We start from the raw sequence: 12,157 nt of genomic DNA, 5'->3' as shown, positions 1-12,157 counted from the left end.
AAGTCATATAAGGCATCCATTTTACAACCTAGCAACAAAAAATACATCGGGACACACACACACACACACACACACACACACACACACACACACACACACACACACACACACACACACACACACACACACACACACACACACACACACACACACACACACACACACACACACACACACACACACACACACACACACACACACTTAGTCAAAAAATGGCTTGCTTGAAAACTCAGTTCCCAGTTTTGCACAAACAAATATATAGAAGCTTATTCTAATTATGAATTAATAGAACAAAACATTGCATATAAAAAGACAATCATAATACAAACACTGTTACTTTGACACTGAGGTTGAGAACACATCAAGAGATTTCTTCATGATGAACTTTGAATATTTTCTCTTGGCTCCCAGGAGTTTTTCCACTTTTTCCCACTGTAAGACAGCAAAAAATTTTAGTTACAATGCTTATTAATGGAATATAAATACTATCTTGGTTCTCAACAAAGGCTTGATAAAAAAATACTTCAAACTAAGAGTGGTTGAAAACATTAAAGAATAGATAAAAAAAATAAAAAGCACACCACATTTCAAATTATATTTTAATTACATTGAAGTCTGAAGTCCTGATCAAACTGCAACTTCAGTTAAAACTGAATAAATGTTTTTGCAATGTAAATTTTTCTCTCTAATGTTTTTATATAAAAAAAAAAGTTCCGTCAATTTTCTACAGTACAGAATATAAACTTCAAATAATATGCATACCATCCAGAGCAAGGATGCCACTGCACCAACACCTCCGCATGACCCTTAGCAGAAACAGAAAGAAACATGGGTTAATGTTAATGACATTTACTTACAACACATGAAGTTACAGTCATACATCTGCTGAACGGTAAATACAAAATTAAATCCAAGTGAAAATAAACAAAGTGAAATAAATAGTTAGTTGGACTAAATCTATCATAATAAGCATAATAAAACTTTAATTAATAATTATTAGCACAATTCAATTTATTACTATATTATCAATACAATTTTGTAATATTGTATACTGCAGTTATACTGCAGTTTTTATTTTTGTCACACTACCATTTCTATGGTTAAGGTTTTAAATTTGCACAACTTAAATTGTGAAGTAAAATATTTCTTATTACACGGTTTAACATTATAACACAAATTATATAAATACCTAAACCTTACATTAATCATCTAGTATATTTTGTAATGTTTCTTTTTTGTGCAAATACATTGCAATTACAACATACAAAAGTACAAAATAGTATTGTTGCTGTGAATGTTTTTTTTTAGAATGGGGGGGGGGTGGGGTTATTTCAGTATTTTGCTATTTAAAACAAACCTCCCTGATTCTTTTCTTCAAAATTTTTTTGTAGGGGAAGTTGGTTGAGTCTTTATGCATGGGGCATTCTGAAACAAATAAAAATATGGTTATAATTTGACACAAGTAAAATAAAAAGTTCAACAAAGAATCAACTCTTGGTTTGGGTACGTTATGGTCACAACACTGAATAGCTTAATATAAATATGTTGCAATATGTGTAAAAGAAAATATTACAATATTTACATTTGTAGAATTCTAACCCAGCCTTTAAAAAAAAACAATGAGAAAGGCCATGTTCTTTTAGCTCTAAAAAGCTCTCATTATGTTAAAATAAAAAACTAAACAAATCCACACATACCTTTATTGTCTGCTTTCCTCTTTCTTTTTCTTTCTTTTCCTGAGGAAGATACTGGACCTGGACTGCCTAGCTCAGTGGACAGTTTAGAATAGGAAGAAAGAGTTGAGGCCGGTGGCAGAGAGGAGACCAGAGAAGAAGAAGGTAAAGGACTAGACTCAGAGAAGGTGAAAACAGGATGAGAAGCCAAGGAGGAAGATGCAGGAGGAAGAGTGTCAGACTCAGGGCTGAGCAGAGATGAAGACTCTGATGCTGGGTCTGCTGATGGAGTCTCTGCACACATAAAAATAAATAAATAAAAACTGCTGGAATACACTATACAACTTGTAGCCTCTGTTCTGGGCACAATAAACTAAAATACATGTGCCTACATTGCTTAGGAAACACATAACCAAATAAAACAACATGGGCCGGTTTCACATACAGGGCTTATATTAAGCCAGGTTTAAGCCTTTCACCATGTCCTAACCAGACGCGATGCGATAAGATTCCAGCGACAAGCAACTTGCCTGTCCACACCAAAAGCGACGCGACTGCGAGATGCGTCAAAATCAATCAAAACCCACAGCCAATCAGAACAGCATGTAGGCGGGGCCGGGCTCTCGCTGCAAATGCATAGCACCAGGGTAAAGACTAATCTTGACGGCATTCGCAAGAAAATGTAACCTGTGTGTGTTACACAGGTTATGTGAAGTAGCCTACATAATGAAATGTACACTTATTACACCATTTAAACATTATTTAAAATACATAATGAGTCACTAAAACAATATTTGTCCAATAATAGACTTGTTTGTTCACAGTTTGAATGTTCTTGTTTCCCCATTCGTTTAATTTCAAGATCTGATGTGAATTCTCCATTGTTGCTTTTACAGCTACAAAGCTGGAGCACTGAATGATATTCAGAGTCACATTACACGCTTTTAACATTAAGTAAAGCACATAAACAGTATGTTTAAAGATTATCATTGCCACACTTTGTGTTTGTTGTTCCAGCGCGGCGTCACAGAAAAAGAGAAACCGTTTCTAAAATAGAATCGTCACATGCTGCCGTTGCGGCTGGTTAGGACAAAAAAAATTATTAATATGGAAGATAACCTTTTATCTCCTGTCGCGGTGTTGATCGCATGTACTAAAGACACGGTGTTTGTTCAATTAGGACATTTAAGTAACTTTAATAAATGTGCCCTATGGCAGCTGAAACATGCATTATAGTCTGGAACTAGCTTAAGCCTTGTTTGTGAAACAGGGAAAGTGTTTGATAATCATAGCCTGAAGCTAAAAAATAAATACAAATAAAAGTCTGGCCATCATACACTACATTATTTTCTGTGAAATGTTACTGCCCAGAATGTGTAGGCTGGCTCTGACTTCTAGCAACTAGCATCAATTTCTGAATTGAGGCAAAAATATGGGTAAAATTCATGTAGTGTATTCCAGCCTTAAGCTGCACAAAGACATACATGGTGTGAAATTGTAAAACCAATACACCATTACACCACCATGTACAGATACAGTTCATACAATGTGCTCACCTTAACAATATAGTTTACTATAGTATAGTATGTAGTAATCTATGGAAATAAATTGTAGAATTAAACAAAATATATTTAATGTATTTTGTTGTTTTCAAGGATGAAACATTTATGATTTTATGAGTGTAATGAGTGTCACTCTTAGGGTCTGCATTTGGACAGATATTATTATTTGGTGGGTGACAGGTGCAAAAAAAATAGTTTGCTGTACAAGAACATGTTAGTTAAATTGAATGAAACATTTTACCATTACCGGTAAGCAGAGATGGGGAATCTGATGCTGGGTCTGCTGATGTGTTAATGGCAGAACTCTCTCCCGTGCTGCTTGGTGCTTTTATAGCCACTGTTGGATAAAAGAAACTGTGATGTGGACATGAGAGTAATAATAATTAAATAATAATTCAGCAAAAATAAATAAATAATAAAATAAAGTGTTATTATGGTTTTATTATTTTATTTATTTGTTATTACGTTTAAGTCCACATATGGGTTGTTTTTATTAATGTAATATCAATTTAACATTATCAAAATAATACCCTGCTCAAGTTTTATTATGTAATTTCCCCTATGTAAAAACATTGGAAGTATTGTTTTTATATGCAATTTTTAAAACCTAAGGTGAGAAAAAAATCATAATAATCATAATAATATATATATAATTGAGGATGCACTAATAAGCAATTAAATATGTGAAAATTCTGCATGCATTGCGCATTTGTGTTTATTACCATTAAGAAGACTTTCATACAACCTCTTTATGGTAAGAAAAGCATCCTGAGTTTCTTCTGTATCCATCTTCCAAGGACAGAAGCACTCAGCAGAAAAACCATTTGAGGTTCTCCTGGCAAGGAGAAGGAGTGGGAACCTCTCTAAAAGCTCCCACTTGTGGAGCTGGAATAAAATTGAGACAGAATTATAAAACTAATAAGGGGGAGAGGGAGAGAGGGAGGGAGGGAGAGAGAGAGAGAGAGAGAGAGAGAGAGAGAGAGAGAGAGAGAGAGAGAGAGAGAGAGAGAGAGAGAGAGAGAGAGAGAGAGAGAGAGAGAGAACTTCTTTATTAGACCTGAGTACAATGGAAACAAACAGATGTTACACCTAAGTCCTTATGCACTGAAAAAAGAATTGTTGAAGCTTTTGTATATAAATATAACAACGACATGTGTGTATAAGCTAAATATCAGGGATTATTTACAGTACTTACTATTTTATGACTAACATCTGAAAGATAAACCTACCAGTAGATTTGTTGCATCATAAACTTTGTTCACACTGCAGTTTTTTTTTTGCCGGTCAATCCATTCTTGGGAAAGCTGTTCTTTTTTTTTCTCAAGCTTTTGCTTATATGGCTGCTTGGCACTACAGTGGTGACATGTTTTGCTTGCAACTCCAATTTTTGTACTGCATATGTAGCAATCCTTTAGAGTAGGCATCTGTAAAAAGAAACATGAATGATATGTGTTATGAGGGGATAATAAAAAAAAAATTTCACCCTTTGTTGACAAGTCACAGTCTCCAAAAATATTGTTACCACAGTGACTTAACTTTCAAAACATTTAAAGAAAACTGAAACAGTATAATGCTACTCAGAACCTGGTTTTAAAAATTGTTTTATCAACTTAAAGGCGACATGAAATCAAAATATACCCGATTTACTTTGCTGGTGCATATTACTAGTCTTGAGGTGAACAATTCATTTATGCAAGTATATACACAGAAAAAAAAAATGTTTGCCGTGGTAATCTTTCATCAAAATCTGAAAAGTTACTTTTGGTCTGGAATGGCGTTCCTTCTCTGATGATGTAGGTTTAACGGCTTGGGTTGGGAAACGCCTAACCACTCCCCTCAAACCGTTAGTCTGCTATGAGCAGAGATGGAGAAGAGGAGCGCTAGAGTAAAACCCTGCCCTCTGTTCAATATTCCCTTTCACATGCAACTTCCAGTTCACAGGGACTTTTTTTTTTTTTTTTTGTATTTGTATTTGTATTTGTGGTAGACTATTATTGAAAGCATCAGAAGAAGGCTATAAAAGAGGTTTTAGATCAAATGTCATAATACATAGTTATAGACTGTTGTTGACTTCTAAAACAGATATGAATGACACGTGAGGTATGTAGTATAACAGATCATAAAAACACGGACACATAGACACTAGTGATGCGCGGGTCGTTGGGTTGGGGCGGGTCATTAAAAACAAAATAAAATAAAAATCCATATGTTGCATGCAATGTCCAGCCTATATTAAATATTTGGGAATATCAATCTAATCATATTTTAGGAGGTTATTTGATATGGCCGTAGCAATGCAACTTGCGTGATTTCCCCAAACCTTTGGCGTCACGTGACACAGCTCGCGCAAAGCAGCTCCCGCCGCCAGCCACAACAACAAAGACGGAGAAATAAAAGTGAAGATGGAAGATGAGGTGCGGGAGAAATTGAGGTCGGGATTTTACATAATTAAAAGAAAAAAAGGTGAATGATGAATTAGAATGAATACAAACGCTGCTTTGTAAATATTGAAAATGTTTAAATCATTATCTTATTAATATGACCTGATTTATGGTTCATATTCAGAATCGTCTGTTATTGCCAGTTTACAGGGCGATGTTTCCAAGCACTTTAAGGCTGAAATAAAGGCTGTTTTCATTTACATTACTATGCCTAGTAGGCTATGTCTATTTAATGGTCGCGGGTGCGGGCGGGGCGGGTTGTAAAAATAGATACAGTGGTGCGGGGCGGGCTGGGGCGGGCCAAATAATTTCATAAAAGCGGGACCCGCGGGTTGTAAAAAAAAGCCGACCCGCGCATCACTAATAGACACATGTAGCCTACTGGTGTCAGATGCTGCAAGAACTGGAATTAGCTAATGTTTTGGAAAGGTTGTAACAGCTTTAACTCTGTTACCTTAGCGGTTATATTTTTCCACACCATTAGGGGGCGCTAATCAGTAACTGTGCTAACTGTGTTTGGTAAATATAATATGATCATGCTTAAGTGGATAAAAATCAACATCAGATGACTTGGGTTAGTCACCTTTGCTGTCTGTCCTCTAGCCTTGTCCTCTAGCCTCTAGAATGTTTATTCTGTTCCTGGTTTTGCACCTGTATAAAAAAATAAGAGACAAATAGCACAATGTTACAATGAATATATTGGTCATACAGTTTATAATTCTGAAGAGCTAAGAAAGAGAAGAGAGTTTTTCACTAAACGTTAACAATGACTATAAAGATCTATTCTATTCACACACACACACACACACACACACACACACACACACATATATATATATATATACACACACACACACACGTGTGGAAACAATTCCATTCTAGTTATTATCATACATAATTCCATTATTTTATTACAAATATTTATTTTATTTGAAATAACAACTATTACATCTATTTTATTTATTATTAATTATTAGTTAGGCCTATGATTATATTTGCAGTATTTATTTATTAATTTCCACAATTGGATATTTCTGGAAAATATTATCTCAAATATGAATGTACGTCAATTAATAATTAACTGAAACGTAGGCCTAATTCACATGTTAAATACTTTAAAATAGTATTTGGATGATCGAGTCAGATTAACGAAATATGGAATGGACGTTTTAACAAAATGTGTGGACTTTTTACATGGTCCCTTACACACAACGTTTCCAATTTCCGAACGATTTCACACTAAATACTAACTTTAAAATGCATGTGATCTGGTCAAATGATTTGACCCTCATGTTCAAATAATGAGAAAAATAACGTCCCTTAATGATTTGACACGCGACGTATTAACGTCAGGCCTATTCAATCTTGAATAGACGATATAATTAACAATAATCCATCTCTTTTTAATAATGTTAAGTCGATAAATATGAATAAAAGCGAAGTTTAATGTCACCTGTGATGTTCACGCTGTAGGATAACTTTTCCATTTAACGTTAACTGTTAGGCTAACGTTACGTTAGATATTTCATTGTGTTTCTTATTTCATACGTTATTCTCAAGTAAAAACCTCTAACAAGTTAAAAAATCACCACAAAGCAAGATGAAACAGCACAAGCGCCTTGCACATTATTTTGTTCAAAAATGATCATATTATCAAGGTTATTATCAATATAGCCTACCTGTATTAGCCACGGATTAGCCATCTCGTAGAAAACCCACAATGCATCAAGGCGACTCTGCGTGGCATATCTCCCGCCGCCTATAGGGGCACTATTTTAGGAAATGATGCAGTGGGTCGTATTTAAGGAAAGGTGCAAACGACCATTATGGTCGTATAAGTTGGAGGACTTGTTGAAAAATATTTAACTACAGAGGAAAGAGTCTATACAATCACTGAAAACTGTCCAGGTATACATTTATTAAAAACTGCAGAGTATAAATCACAACACTTTTTACATAATCTGTACACAGACATGTCAAATGCCAATTAGTGTTGATTTTGGAATTTATTTTAAAAATAGCTCATCGTCTCGTATTGGAATGTAGTGCTGGATGCTGGTTTTGCACATAAGATCCCCGGAACAGATATGGGACTGTATAATTAACAAGACTTATTCATCTTTTCAAAAGGTTTTTTTTTTTTTTTCTCGACAGCAAGATTTGAATTTTCTTTAAATAACATTTATACAGATCCATTACATAGATCCATACAAAAGAAACAATGTACACCCAAATTAAATGAAACAAATGTTCTGGTTGTCTTTCCTCATTTCATTAAACCAGCATTGCCTTAAAAAGACCTTTCAGACTGGATACTGTACTACAACTCAAGAGGCTCAATGAAGTGAGGGTGTTGTAAAGCTGTGGTTCCCTCAGCAATGGTCATGGTCAGGAGAGAATAGAGCGATCAGACCTGCAGCATCAGTGTTCTCCAGCATATCTTTCGTAGGCTTTGGCTTCTTAAACAGAGATGGGAGGTTTCGGATGTGTACTTCCTTCTTGAACTGCTGTCCTAGGGGTTTCTATCAGCACACACACAAATGGACCAATTGATTAAAATGTTGACATTTGATTGACAATGATTTATTATATGCAATTTCATTTGATTAAATTAAGATGTTATTATCATTGTAGCCGACCAGGAACATTTCTATGCAAATTTAAGACCAATTTTGTAATATAGAAAGTGTTCATATTTTGTATTTATTTTATTAGCGAGTTGAACTGTATGAATGATTAGAGCTGAGCGATACAGGGTAATATCATCAGTGTTCAAGTGGATGATTAGGTGATCCTTTAATTTTTCCCATAGGGATTTAAAAAAGAATAATATTGAAGTATTTTGAGAGCGTAGGGACATTGACTTCGTTATGTGATTGGTGGTGCTTCATGGGAGTGGGCGTTTTCCGCAGAGCTCTTTTGGCATGATTTGCTCTCTGCAACTCTGATTGGTGGAATTTTGAGTACAGCATCATGGGTAATGTAGTTTTTCACAATGAATTCCACTGTAAAACACAATTATTAGTGGAAATTATGCAAACTGAATGGATTCAAAAACCATAAACCATTGATTAAGAACCTTTGGAGCTCATAACAGATTGGTATTTAAAGTTTTATAAGTTGTTGTTAATCAATTTCCCTACAGAGAAAAGGAATGGAGTTTTTACTTTTGGAACCTGGAATGTTGTACTTTATGGGTTTTTAGCTTATTGCTGTATTGTTGATAGGGTGTTCTGGGTGATTGCATAAAGGCCCAAGTAAAAGCAGCCCACTCCCACCCTCATGTTGTTTTGGACCCGTTTACACCCAATGTTTTAATCCATCTCTTTTCACCACTTTCAGCCCCTTCTGATCACCAAGTGCAATGCAAAGCGATGGATAAAGTGGTGCAAAGCACACCGTCACTGGACTCTAGAGCAGTGGAGACGTTTTCTCTGGAGTGACGAATCACACTTCTCCGTCTGGCAATTGGATGGACGAGTCTGGGTTTGGCAGTTGCCAGGAGAACGGTACTTGCCTGACTGCATTGTGCCAAGAGTAAATTTGGTGGAGGGGGGGGATAATGGTGTGGGGTTGTTTTTCAGGGTTTGGGCTTGACCCCTTACTTCCAGTGAAAGGAACTCTTAATGCTTCAGCATACCAAGACATTTTGGACAATATCATGCTCCCAACTTTGTGGGAACAGCCTGGGAATGGCCGCTTCCAGTTACAACATGACTGCACAAAGTAAGGTCCATAAAGACATAGATGTAGTTTGACGTGGAGGAACTTGACTGGACTGCACAGAGTCCTGACCTCAACCCGATAGAACACCTTTGGGATGAATTAGAGAGGAGACTGCGAGCCAGTGTTCACGTCCAACTTCACAAATGCGTTTTCTAGAAGACTGGTAAAAAAAATCCCATAAACACACTCCTAAACCTTGTGGAAAGCCTTCCTAGAGGAGTTGAAGCTGTTCTAACTGCAAAAGGTGGGCCAACTCTATATTAAATCCTAAGGATCAGGAATGGGATGTCATTAAAGTTCATGTGCATGTGTAGGCAGACGTCCCAAAACCTTTGGCAATATAGTGTATATTTAGTTGCTATGTCATATTCTTGTCATTTTCACTGTGCTGTATGTAAAATTTGTTACCTTGTTTTTATTTGAAAAAATATAATTCCCAGTGGACACAAACTTAGATTACTGAGTGCCCTGTTGGTTACAGTGTTTACTTCCTTTATATTCATATTTTTCAAATAATTTCTTTACTTGTGAAGAATACTGTAATATGATTCCAGAATCAAGAAGTCAATCTAAAGGAAGCGTTTAATTTAAAGATTTCTTTTTTACTTAATTTTTGTATCGGCCATCCGCCACCCTGCTCTTTAAGATATCGGCCATCAAAAACCCTTTTTCGGTCGACCACTAGTTTAATAACTATTTTGACAACTGATTGTTTAATGCAATACTGTGTTTTGAATTGTGCAAATAGATAAGTCCATAGGCTTGTTCCAGTCTGGATATTCTCCATAGTACACCTCATAATTGAGAAGACAGAGAATCAGACCGTGATTGTCTGTTATAAGATCATGATATGAAATTTTGGGAAGTTCGTCCACACCCATGAGAGGTGATTCAATTCTTCTATTCCTGTGATGTTTTGGCCAGGAAGAAGAACATTCAGACAGTATTTCCAATGACAATAATCTCTGGTATTAATTATGTGCTTAGTTTAATTTAAGTTTGAATATAATTGAGCATGACTACAATAGCCATAATGAAAGTGGCAAGAGATTAAATATCTCTTAAATTCATCTTGAAATGAAATTCTTTGTGAACAAACAAGTGTATTCCATGACTTTTTAAAAATGTTAAAAGTATCCATACCCCAACAGTGCCTGCAATGAGCCGTTTAAACTGCTCTTTCTTTTTCTTCTCTCCTGCCTTTGATACAGCGGGTTGGATGGCCTTCTGATCAAACTGCTCCAGGGCATCAACTTGGATATCAGGGATCTGATTCATGATGAGACGCAGCTCAGCGTATCGAGGCCTCTGTAGAGAAATATCAGAATGAAAATTAATTGCATTTTCTCACCGATGCATTCAGTCACTACTATGATTTAAAGGTGTATTCTGTAGTACTTTGTGTACTTGAAGTACCAATAATACAGTGGTGTTAGACGCTGCACTGCCATCTACGTGGATCAGCATGATCGTCACTGACTTTTATGAGAATTAAACTGATAATAGTTATAGAGTTATAATTTTAACATGGAGAGATAAAGGGGGGTGTGAGTGTTCACAATTAAGGCTTGAATGATACTTCACAAAAAAAACTATTGTTTTTGAATGGGGCATTGAGATTGAGATGCGCTACAATGGACGCTTCAATAACATACAGCATCATCATACCAATGTATCTTTTTGTTTACATTACAAGTAATGTTTACTTTTTTTTAGATATGTACACGATATGTTTGGTTATACTATCTGGATGCTCAAAACTGGTGAATGCACAATTTAAACAGCTTATTGTACACGCAAGTTAATCACCGTTCTAAACTAATGCGCTGTTGCATTGTAACGCACACACAAACAGACAGTAGCCCACACATTACACGCAGATCGAGCACACACAAACATTCAGCAGCTCAGAAATGTATTGTCAACACTGTTCTGTGAATTATCAATAAAATAGCTTAGAAACTGAAAAGTTTGAGCATATATTTCTGAGTAACTAAAACTCACAGCTTCACTATTAGAGAGACGCTGCCGGCTATAATTAATTCACACGCAAATGCTCTCTCACGAATGCATTCATATAAATGTAATCTTTACTGTGCTACTTTATCTATAATATGATTTAGAACGAGCAGAAATCTAAAAGAAATATAACGACCCAAAGACAAAAGAACTGATAAAAATAAACGGTTGTGTAGGAGCAACAGCCTTGTGGGCAGCACTGTCAAAGCGACTAGTCAACTTTAATCTCATAAATGCCAATTAAAAAAAATCTTAAGTCATTCAACTCCTAGTCTGTACGAGTCAGTGGATGAATGCAACTGATATCCAGCAAGTTAGCTGCTTTGGGTAACATTGGCAAAAAGTATATACTTTTTACTGTTGTGCTGCATTAATGTACACATGTGCTTCCCATACTGAGAAACATGCAAGCCATGATAGCTGAGCTGAAATGACGCACTAGAGCCTCGTAGATGAGCAAGGCCAGCTGAGTTAGTGCAGCATTGCAGCCTTCGTGTTGCCCATGCATCTGCAGACCCTTCAGTACACTGGCGTAGAGCCACGTCACAGCCTCCGGAAGCAGGTTACCACCAAGCACCTGCACAAGAATTCATTCACATACACACACATAGTATTTTCACAAGGCAAAGGATTCAAATCTAAAATAGCTGGAATCTTTAGAATTCAATTCTAACCTCATTTGCAGACTGATAGAAATATTGTGATGAATTATGAATGTTATTAACAGGGATAGTTG

At 36.0% G+C, this 12,157-nt stretch overlaps 2 protein-coding genes across 3 annotated transcripts in view; both read right to left on the bottom strand.

Moving 5' to 3' along the window:
* Positions 1 to 7,505, bottom strand: part of LOC309487105 (uncharacterized protein) — a 7,631-nt gene extending 126 nt beyond the window's left edge. The window contains exons 1-9 of one of the 2 annotated variants that reach the window (XM_082154651.1): positions 7,356 to 7,505; positions 6,260 to 6,327; positions 4,465 to 4,659; positions 3,958 to 4,120; positions 3,483 to 3,572; positions 1,698 to 1,967; positions 1,358 to 1,425; positions 763 to 806; positions 1 to 432 (exon numbers count right to left, since the gene is read on the bottom strand). The exon at positions 1 to 432 is cut by the window's left edge and continues 126 nt beyond it. In XM_082154651.1, coding sequence (XP_082010777.1) covers positions 375 to 432; positions 763 to 806; positions 1,358 to 1,425; positions 1,698 to 1,967; positions 3,483 to 3,572; positions 3,958 to 4,120; positions 4,465 to 4,659 — 888 coding nt within the window. In that variant the 5' untranslated portion in view covers positions 6,260 to 6,327; positions 7,356 to 7,505 and the 3' untranslated portion in view covers positions 1 to 374. The remainder of the gene's footprint in view (positions 433 to 762; positions 807 to 1,357; positions 1,426 to 1,697; positions 1,968 to 3,482; positions 3,573 to 3,957; positions 4,121 to 4,464; positions 4,660 to 6,259; positions 6,328 to 7,355) is intronic. The other variant, XM_082154652.1, reaches the window with a different exon arrangement.
* Positions 7,506 to 7,574: 69 nt separating this feature from the next.
* The window catches only part of xpo5 (exportin 5), a 44,021-nt gene continuing 39,438 nt past the window's right edge, over positions 7,575 to 12,157 (bottom strand). Inside the window, exons 31-33 of the mRNA XM_082154598.1 lie at positions 11,861 to 11,998; positions 10,546 to 10,710; positions 7,575 to 8,198 (exon numbers count right to left, since the gene is read on the bottom strand). Of these exons, the coding sequence (XP_082010724.1) occupies positions 8,049 to 8,198; positions 10,546 to 10,710; positions 11,861 to 11,998 (453 nt within the window). The 3' untranslated portion in view covers positions 7,575 to 8,048. The remainder of the gene's footprint in view (positions 8,199 to 10,545; positions 10,711 to 11,860; positions 11,999 to 12,157) is intronic.

This window comes from Leuciscus leuciscus (assembly GCF_965113295.1).
Source record: "Leuciscus leuciscus genome assembly, chromosome: 22".
NCBI lineage: Eukaryota > Metazoa > Chordata > Actinopteri > Cypriniformes > Leuciscidae > Leuciscus > Leuciscus leuciscus.
Note: the sequence above shows the minus strand (reverse complement) of the source record. Positions and strands in the feature narration are given on the sequence as shown.